The sequence below is a fragment of the Leopardus geoffroyi genome, chromosome B3 (genome assembly GCF_018350155.1).
Source record: "Leopardus geoffroyi isolate Oge1 chromosome B3, O.geoffroyi_Oge1_pat1.0, whole genome shotgun sequence".
Taxonomy (NCBI): Eukaryota; Metazoa; Chordata; class Mammalia; order Carnivora; family Felidae; genus Leopardus; species Leopardus geoffroyi.
In genome coordinates this window covers 21,324,225-21,334,755 of record NC_059337.1, presented here as the reverse complement: position 1 = coordinate 21,334,755, position 10,531 = coordinate 21,324,225, and the positions used below count along the sequence as shown (strand labels likewise).

Sequence of the window (10,531 nt, the reverse complement as noted above, 5' to 3'; positions counted from 1 at the left end):
TCCCAGCCGATCCCCGCATCTCGGTTCGCCATAGGCTCGGCAAGTGGAGGACCGAGTGATCGATCCCTCTTTCCTTCCAGGTTAAAGGCTCCTTCCATCCAGAGTGACCGAGTCTAGCCGAGCGGTGCAGGGAGGTCCGGGAACCTCCACTCTCCACGCCTGGAGACCCCTGCACGTGCACTCGGAGGGAGCCCCTGGCCTCAGTCGTTGGGAAGGTTGCCCGTGGGGGCCGCGCTCAGCGTCAGAAGGGGCTTGCTGGGAGCAGATGCACACGGGGGCTCCACCGACCGGGCGCCCGCGAGTTCGCGCTGTGGGCTCAGTAGCTGGGCATTCCCAGAGATGAGCTGCTCGCCGCCTTGCTAGATGTGAATAACCTCCAGAGCAAAGGAACAATAAAACGAAGTCAAGTCGTTAGGGAGCAGTGAATTGGGGGTGTTCATTACTTCCGTTTTTCATATGGTTTAATTGTGAAGCCATGCAGTTAAATGTATAATAACAGATATTTAACGGGGCGCCTGAGTGGCTCAGTCGGTTAAGCATCCGACTTCGGCTCAGGCCATGATCTCGAGGCTCGTGGGTTTGAGCCCCGTGTTGGACTCTGTGCTGACAGCTCTGAGCCTGGAGCCTGCTTCGGATTCTGTGTCTCCCCCTCTCTTTGCCCCTCCCATGCTCATGCTCTGTCTCTATCTCTTAATAATAAATAAATGTTAAAATTTTTTGAAAAAAAATTAGATATTTAACAACAGAAATTGGTAACTGAAAGATAAAGTGTATCACTCAGCTCTTCAGCACGGTTACCAGCTGGTTCCAGCATCCCCATGAATGACCCAGAATGTAAGCAGAAATTTCTGAGTACAGGGGCCACTTTACCAGTGTGGTCCTTTACCAGTGCTCTCCACAGTGGTCAGCACTGTGTAATTACTCTGTAAATACATATCGAATGAATATGGATAAATGAACAAGTCAAAGAGAAAAGGAACATGAATAGGGAATTCACCAACAAATATGTATTAAGTGCCTACCTCATGTTCTTGATGCTCAAAATATGGCAGCGAACAGAAATGAGGAATAGGGGGTGGGGGGAATCCCCTGCCTTCATGGAGAATATATTCTGGTGAAGAAAGACAAAACAATAAATAATGTAGAGAATTAAGGAGGAGAACTTCGAAGAAAAAACTGGGAACATCAGGGTGAGGACGGAGATGAGAATTACAGTATGAAAGAGTGGTAAGGAAAGGCTCCACAGAAAAGGTAATCTTTGAGCAGACTTGAAGGAAGTAAGGCAGTGAATACTTGAGAGAAGAGAATTGTAGGCAGATGAAACAGCAACAGCCTCTCCCTGAGGTAGAAGCTTGCCTAACAAAAACACCAAGAAGGCCAAGACAACTCACTGGAGCAGAAGTGAAGTGAGATAGGTAGCAGAGAGAGGGCAGATCATGTAGGGTAACAAACATTTTCTGTAAAGGGCCAGGTAGTAAATATTTTAGGCTTTGTTGGCCATAGGATCACTGCTGTTGTAGTGTGAAAGCAGGCATAGACAATATGTAACATAAGAGTGTGTGGCTGTGTTCCAATAAAACTTTATTTATAAGTAGCTGACCAGATTTGGCCTCTGGCTATAGTCTGCTGACCTTTAATAAAAGGGCTTGCTGGACATATGGATATTAGCATTTACTTTGAGTAATATAGAGGAACCATTCTGCATGTTGTGTTAAGCAAAGATGTTGGGGAGCAGGGACTGAAAGCAGGAGTAGAAGCAGGGAACACAGAAAGCTAATGAAGTAATCCCAGGAGAGATGATAGTGGCTTGGGTCAGAGTGCTAGTGTTGCAGTTGATAAGAAATAGCAAGATTCTGGATACATTTAGTAGGTATAACCAATGAACAATTTGTTCATGGTACAGGATGTGAAGGTATGAGGGAAGGAAAAAACTGTTCTATCAACTAGAAGGATGGAAGGGAATAAATCAAGAGTTTAGATTCAGACATGTGTCTTAGTCCATTCAGGCCACTTACAGACTGGATGGCTTATAAATAATAGAAATTTATTATTCACATTTCTATTGGCTAGAAGTCCAAGATCACGGTGCCAACACAATCAAGTGCTTCTTCTGGATCCCAGGCTTCTTGTTTTATCCTCACATGGTGTAAGGGGCTAGGGAGCCCTGTAGAGCCTGTTTTATAAGATCACTAATCCCATACATGAGGTTTCTACTCTCATGACACAATCACTTCCCAAAGGCCCCATATCTTAACACCATTACACTGGGGTTTGGCATTTCAACATGAATTTGGGGTAGAAGAGGCTTCCTCTTCACCCCAGGCAGGGGTGCCTGGGTGGCTCAATCAGTTAAGTGTCTGACTTCGGCTTGGGTCGTGATCTCATGGTTCGTGGGTTTGAGCCCCGCATCCAGCTCTGTGCTGACAGCTCAGATCCTGGAGCCTGCTTCGGATTCTGTGTCTGTCTCTCTCTTTGCCCCTCCCCCGCTCACGTTCTCTGTCTCTCTCAAAAATAAACATTAAAAAAAAAAAAAAAAAGAGGAAGGGCAGACACAAATGTTCAGACCATGGCAACATGTAAATTTGAAATGCCAGTTAGACATTGTTGTGGATGAAAAGACACATGAATTTATTAATGAAATAAGATCAGGAAATAAAAATTTGGGAGTCATCAGGATTTATACAGTATTAATATATGGCACCAAGGAGTGACTACAAATAGAGAATTAAAAGGTCAGGAAGACTTGGGGCGCCTGGATGACGCAGTTGGTTAAGCTGTTGACTCTTTGTTTCTGCTCAGGTCATGATCTCACAGTTCGTGAGTTTGAGCCCTGCATTGGGCTCCTCAATGACAGCACGGAGCCTGCTTGGGAGTCTCTCTCTCTCCCTCTCTCTCTCTCTACCCCTCCCTCTCTCTCACAAAATAAATAAATAAGCTTTTTTTAAAAATCTATAAAAGTTCAGGAAGACATAACACTACAATAAAAAGAGGGGAGATTAGAGTGAGCCAGCAAAGGAGTCTGATAAGTTACCAGTGAGGAAGAAGGAAAACACTTGGCATCCAGAAAACCAAGTGAATCATGTGTGTTGAGGATTGGGGGATATCAGATGCACCTAGAGTGGAAGTAAGATGAATGTTGAGAACAACCATTACATCTAGCAATGTGGAAGTCATTTGGTAACTTTGACAAAAGCTATTGTGGAACAGTGAAATGACTGAATAGGATTCAGGAAAGAAAGGGGAGACAGGAATTGGAGACAATGCAGGAACCCATTCAGAACCCCAGAGCTGGTATGAAGATTATTTTAAGCTGAAGGCATCAGCAGATACAGAAAGAAGCCTTCTTGGAGCTTCCCTTATCTGACTACAAGAGACTTCTAGGAAGTAAGGCTGCCATAAATTCCCTCTTTGAGGGGTAGACGAGGGTGGACTTTCATTACCAAGAAGGAGACCTAGAATATATTTACCATAAATTCTCTCTCCAGGGGAATCTTATGGCCATGGAGATGGAAAAAACCCCACACCTGCATGAACAAGCATTATCACAAACTTTCTTATCTCCCATTTGTTCTTCTAGAAACCCAGGTGCTCTTCCCCCAAAGGCTTTTTCTACCCCTCTTTTTTTCCCCTACTAACTTTAACCATTTATCAAGCTACTTCTTTTGTAAGCTCCCATAATTTCTCTTTCCAATCTTCTTCTGTCAGGTGAATTCACAGGCCCCCAGACAATAAACCTAAGAGGGCAGAGGAAACGTTTTTCCTCTCCAACAACAGTAAATGTAGAGGTTTCATACCGAAGGAGAGCAGCGAGGTATAGCCAAAGCTAAGGGGGGAAGTGAGGTTGAGTTTTGTTTATTTAATTTGGAAAAATAACAATGTGCTTATATGCTGATAGGAATACTCAGGTAGAGTAAAATATGAAGCAGGAGAGAGAAGACTTGCTGGAGGAATATTCTTAGGTAAGTGAGGGGATAGGATACAGGCTGCAAGTGAAGGGGTTGGCCAAGTAATGAAATAGCACAGCACAACAAAATCCCAAAGTATTTATGGGAATGCAATAAATCCAGTACTCAACACAGTAAGTGTTGTAGGGTACTGAGGAAAATCTGACTAGTCAATAAATGGTTTTTGAGAACAGGTTACCTACATGGAAAAATGAAATTGGATCCCTACCTCACACCAAATAAATACACAGATTAAGGTTAAATAGATTAAAGTAACAATTGTGAAAAGCAAAGCTTCAAAACTTTTGGAATACAGGCATTTTTCAGAGATATGGGTTGGGTTCCAGACCACCAAAATAAAGTGAATATCACAATAAAGCAAATGAAATGAATTTTTTGGTTCCTTGATGCATATAAAAATTATGTTTACACTACACTGCAGTCCATTAACTGTGAAAGAACATTATGTATTAAAAAAAAAAACATGTAATACCTTAATTTAAAAATACTTTACTGCTGGGGCATGGGTGGCTCAGTCGGTTAAGCATCTGATTCTTCATTTCGGGTTCAGGTCATGATCTCACGGTTCATGAGATCGAGCCCTGTGTCAGGCTTTGTGTTGACAGTGTGGAGTCTGTTCAGATTCTCTCTGTCCCTCTCTCTGCCTCTTCCTCACTTGCACTCTCTCTCTCTCAAAATAAATAAACATTAAAAAATATTTTTAAAAAATGCTAACCATCATCTGATCTTTCAGGGAGTCATAATCACTGATCAGAGATCACCATAACAAATACAATAATGAAAAAGTTTGAAATATTGTGAAAGTTACCAAAATGTGATCCAGAGACGAGAAATGAGCAAATGCTATAGACTTGCTCGACACAAGGCTGCCACAAACCTTGAATTTGTAAAAAAAAAAAACACAGTATCTGCGAAGTACAATAAAGTGAAGGGCAGTTAACATGAGATATGCCTGAAGAGGAGATCATTTTATTATCTTGAAGGTATTATAGGATTCCTTAAATAAGAGAAAAACTGCTCCTGTAAAGTAAGAGATTGATAAATATGGCTATAGTTAAATTAAGAACTTTCTAATAATGGCCATTTCTATTTCTAGCAATGGCTGTGTAGCTTATATTTTACTGGGCTAAAATATTGCATATCACAAGTATGAACAATGTAAAAATTATAAACAATACAAAAATTACAGAAACACATGTTTGGTGACAATTTTAAACAAATTATAGGCAATTGCAAAGTGTAAAACACCAAAGCCTATTTGAAAACATTGGAGAATGACCAAAAGTAGTCTGAAATTGGAGGGCCAGTAGCAAAAACAATAACAATCCATTGTAGGATTTTGACATACCTAGATGAATTATAGATTACAACAATAGCAAAAAGGATGAGAGTGCAAATGTAACTATATTGCTGCAATAGTCTTACATTTTATATGAAGCGGTAAAATATTAACTCTAAGTAGACTGTTTCTAAACTTTTTTAAATTTTTATTTATTTTTGAGAGACAGAGAGAGATGGAGTGCAAGTAGGGGAGGGGCAGAGAGAGAGGGAGACGCAGAATCTGAAGCAGGCTCCAGGCTCCAAGCTGTCAGCACAGAGTTCGACTCAGGGCTCGAACTTACTAGCTGTAAGATTATAACCTGAGCCAAAGTCGGCTCCCCAATCAAAGGAGCCCCTCTAAGTAGACTGTTTAAAGTCAAGGATGCATACTGTAATTCCTAAACAACTGAAATTAATGCAATGTAGAGTTAATACATTAAGGGAGAAATTCAAATAGAATATTAACATATTTGATTTAAAAAGTAGAAAAAGAGGAAGAGACAATAAAATTAGAAGAGACAAAGAGAGGGGTGCCTAGGTGGTTCAGCCGGTGAAGAGTCCAACTTTGGCTCAGGTCACGATCTTGTGGTTCCTGAGTTCAAGCCCCATTTCAGGTTCTGTGCTGACAGCTCAGAGCCTGGAGCCTGCTTCAGATTCTGTGTCTCCCTCTCTCTGCCCTTCCCCTGCTCATGCTCTCTCTCTTTCTCACTCTCTCAAAAATAAATAAACATTAAAAAAAAAGTTTAAAAAAAACCTTAAAAAAAAAAAAAAAAAAGACAGGAGTATTACCAGAAAAAAAGAGGTCATTTTATAGTCAAAAGGGTCAACTCATGGGGTGCCTCAGCTGACGTCATGATCCCACGGTTTGTGAGTTTGAACCCGATGATGGGCTCTGTACTGACAGCTCAGAACCTGAAGCCTGCTTTGGATTCTGTGTCTCACTCTCTCTCTCTCTGCTCCTCCCCCACTTATACTCTGTCTCTCTCTCTTTCAAAAATAAGTAAACATAAAAAAAAAAAAAAAAAAAAAAAAAAAAAAAGATGGGGCACCTGGGTGGCTCAGTCAGTAAAGCAGCCGACTTCGGCTCAGGTCATGATCTTGTGGTTTGTGGGTTCAAGCCCTGCTTCGGGCTGTGTGCTGACAGCTCAGAGCCTGGAGCCTGCTTTGGATTCTGTGTCTCTCTCTCACTCTGCCCCTCCCCTGCTTGTACTCTGTCTCCTTCTCTCAAAAATAAACATTAAAAACAAAATTTTTTTTAATAAAAAAAGAAAAGTTGCTTTAAAAAAAAAAAGGTCAACACTCATGAGAAAGACATAAAAATCATAAATGAGTATGTACCTGATGATAGGGCTTCAAAATACATGAAGCAAAAAATGACACAATTAAAGGAAGAAATAGAAAATCCACAATCATAGAGATTTTATATGCTTTTTAAAAATGTTTCTCTAATTTTATAACTAGACAAAAAAAATCGGTAAGGATAACTGAACAAAAATATTAAAGCTTTGGACTAATTGAAATACAGAACACTATAGTTAACGACTGTAGAACACATGTTTTTTCCTCTTCTCGGTGGTATAAATTCACTAATTCTGAAACCACTTGCATATTCTAGCCTTGAGTAAATGAATACATATAATGAAGACAATGGGAGCAAGATTTCTCACTGTTGGAAAAGGCATTACAGATGTGGAAAGAGTGAACACTAGAATATAATCTGCAGGGGCATTCTATTAGAATGAGAGGTTTGGGCATGCATTCATGTGCGGAATCCACACACACACAACCATAATTTCCTAGCTCTGGTGAGTGGGCCTAGTAGCAATAGTAGCAATGAGCACGCTTATTTTGCTCATCTTTGTTTTAAAATACCAGTCTCCACTAAAAGGAACCAGCATTCTGTGGGAAAATGACCAATTCCAGGGAAAAGACAGGATATGCCTGGAGCATTCAGTAGCACCAGAAAATGAGGAAGTGCTCAGAGAATAATGGGAACCTATCAGAACTCAGAACCTGGTGGCCCTCACTGTAACAAAGTCAAAATGTTTTCATCTCCGGCTTCAAAGCGACAAACCGATTATCTCGAACCTCTGTATATGAGGTACTAAAGACACACCTCTGCTATGGCCTTCCTGCCAAAAGTGCATAACCTGAAATCTAATCCTGAGAAAACAGACAAATTCAATTTTGAGGGACAGTCTATATAACTGGCTTGTATACCTCAAAAACGTCATTCAAGAAGGGCAAAGAAAGCTCAGGAACTGGAAACTAAACAGACATGACAGCTACATGCAGTGAGGAATCTTGGTTACCTGATCCTGGACCGGGGGGAAAGAGTTAGAATGTACATTATTGGGACAAGTGATAAAATCTGAATATGGACTGTGGATTACTAGCATTGTATTGATGTTAAATTTCCCGACTTTGATAATTATAGTGTGGTTATACATTAGTGAATATTCTTTTTAATTATTATTTAAAATGTTTATTTTTGAGAGAGAGCACATGTGCACGTGCATGAGCTAGAGACGGTCAGAGAGAAAGGGGGCAGAGGATCCTAAGCAGACTCCACGCTGATGCAGCGAGCCCAGTGCAGGGCTCTAACTCACATACTGTGAGATCATGACCTGAGCCAAAGTCGGATGTTCAACTGACTGAGCCACCCACGATCCCCTAAATTATGATCTTTAAGTATGCTCTGTGCCCATTGTTGGGCCTGATCTCATGACCATGAGATTGAGTCACGAGTTCTACTGACTGACCCAGCCAGGCACCCCGGTTATTGAATATTCTTAGGAAATGCATACTGAGGCATTTAGGTGAAAGGGCCATGATGTCTCTAACTTCCTCTCAAACTGTTCAGAAAAAAACAAAATAGTAAAGCAAATGAAACTAAATTTACTAGAATTTTGCTGTAACTTTAAAACATAAAAATAAACAAGTTAAAAATGATACAGAGAACAACAAAAATGCTCCCTCTCATTAGCAGGAAAACATAAATGAAGACCAGGGAGGTGTACACAGCAGAAAGGCAAAATATTTTTTAAACTCTGCCTATACAACCTCTGACAAAGATACAAGTAAGTCCAAGTTTGTACAACTACTTTCAAAAGCAACTTTCAAAAGCAAATCTTTTGCACTTTCTACCCTGCGATTCTATTCTAAAAGACACTAGAGGCTAGAGCATAAGAGTAACATTGTGTGGGAACAGAAGGTTCAAAACAGCATTGTTCCTAACAGCATAAAATGAAACAATGTCTTCATGTGACTGGGTAAATAAAATTGTGGTAGATGCATATACTGTGCAGTGCTGTAAATGAATGGATGAATGAGGGAAATCAACAGTGAAAAAGCAAGCCATAGATAAGTACATAGTGTCTTATTTTCATAAAATTCAAGTACTAGTGAAGTAAACAATGCATGAAGAGATATATGGTCAAACACATACAAATGTAAAGGAACAATGAACACAACTCAGAACCATGGTTTAACTTTCATTTTAGAGAGAGTAGAAGGGAAAGAGAATCTTCAGCAGGCTCCACACTCAGCACAGAGCCCAACACAGGGTTCAATTCCATGACCCTGGGATCATGTCCTGAGCCAAAATCGAGTTGGATGCTCAATGGACTGAGCCACCAGGCACCCTGGTTTTCTCACTTCTTTAACATACGTGAAGTAGATGAAGAGCACCACTGAGTACTGTTTTGTGTTTTTAAAGAATTTATTTTTTTAAAGTAATCTACACCCAATATGGGGCTCAAATTTACAAACTTGAGATCAAGAGTCCCAGGCTCTGAGCCAGCCAGTGCCCCCGTTTTGTGTTTTTAGAGAAAGAGTGGTTTCTCCAACGTGTTGTTTTTCATAATTGAAGTATTTTTATTTTATGTACAATGAGTTGGCATTAAGGTAGGTAGGTAACTTGGATGACCCATTCAAGGAGATTCACTTAGTCCAACTTAATGTAGCCTATATCCTTTGAGAACTGATGGAAACACTGGCGGCACATACTGAGGCCATATTGCCAGATCACACAGTACTGGTGTGAGCAGATGTGGCAAGGTGAGAACCCTGGCCAAATTTCCTCTTTCCTCAGATGGCTCTGGTAGAGCTGTCGGTGACCCATCTTGCTCTCTCAGATGCAACAAGGCAAAAAAAAAAAAAAAAAAAAAAGTTTACGTTATATTATGTTTCTAATTTATATAGAAAAAGTACGTAAATATTCCACCAGAATGTACACTTCATAGGTGTAAGAATCCTTTTGTTCAGTTATCTCGCTGGTACCTAGGATATTGCCTGGCACAAAGTAGGTATATAAAATGAACATAATCTTTAGAATGTGTCAAATATTGCATAAAAAAAGCAAATGAACAGATATGCCTCACCTAGAGGAAGGGTGAGAAATGAAGATAAAAATGATTCTAACTATGCAAAACATCAAACTGCCCTTGGACAGGTAAGGTGAACCATTTTGGGATCAAACATTCTTGACTAATCATTATGAAAGAAAGACTCAAGGGAAAGAGAACTAAGCCAGCAGTTGGATGGGGACTGGCAAACTGAATTTAAAAAGAAAGCAGGAACTCTTAGAGCCATAGAATACTCCAATTACCACTAAAACCAAATGACACTTTCACTAAGGCTGGACTGAGACCTGGAGACCTAAAGACACAACCCTCCACAGGCTCTTCCTGCCCATTGTTCCCTGTGGATGAAAAACCGAAACAGCTTCGGGAAAAGCTGCTCTCATTTTCTTCCCGTCGGAGGTAAAGCTTACAGCATTTCCATCAAAGCATAATATGAGGTCCTGTCGGACAAAAGGCAGTTTTCCCTGGATGGGGAGGTGAGCGCCTGGTGGTAACGGAAGATTCGCCACACCTGCCAGTCTACCTTCCTTGCGTGTTCACCTTCTATCACATCTAGGTTGCATCTGCCCTCTCTGCATCTGACTGTGGACACTACTCTATAGGCTACATGAAGTCTTTGTCCGTGTGACGTGAGATCACCTCCCAAAGGGAAAGATGTAAGACACGAGCATGGCAATGTCACTGTGTTGTAAAAGGATGACCAAGCAGTGGGAGAAGAAAGTCAGGACCCCAAAGAGTGAGGACCCCTGCTGTAGACAGCTGCCTGTGACAGGGGTGGCTGGCTCCTGTGCCCTTGTCAGCCTGCAGATCAGCTCCTGCTCACCAGCTGGTGGGCCCATGTTGGCCTTCACCTGGGCCACAGCAAGGACACAGTGTGTAAAG

At 41.1% G+C, this 10,531-nt stretch overlaps 1 protein-coding gene across 1 annotated transcript; it reads right to left on the bottom strand.

The window, feature by feature from the left end:
- Positions 1-9,088: 9,088 nt before the first annotated feature.
- On the bottom strand, positions 9,089-10,520 carry LOC123582599 (40S ribosomal protein S29-like). The gene has a single exon (XM_045448866.1). It carries the CDS (start codon positions 9,406-9,408, stop codon positions 9,232-9,234), a length of 177 nt encoding a protein of 58 aa, XP_045304822.1. The 5' UTR covers positions 9,409-10,520; the 3' UTR covers positions 9,089-9,231.
- Between the last annotated feature and the right edge of the window lie 11 nt (positions 10,521-10,531).

What these genes read in the sequence shown, in the direction of transcription:
- LOC123582599 (XM_045448866.1), bottom strand. Translation starts at nt 9,408, where the DNA reads ATGGGTCACCGACAGCTCTACCAGAGCCATCTGAGGAAAGAGGAAATT.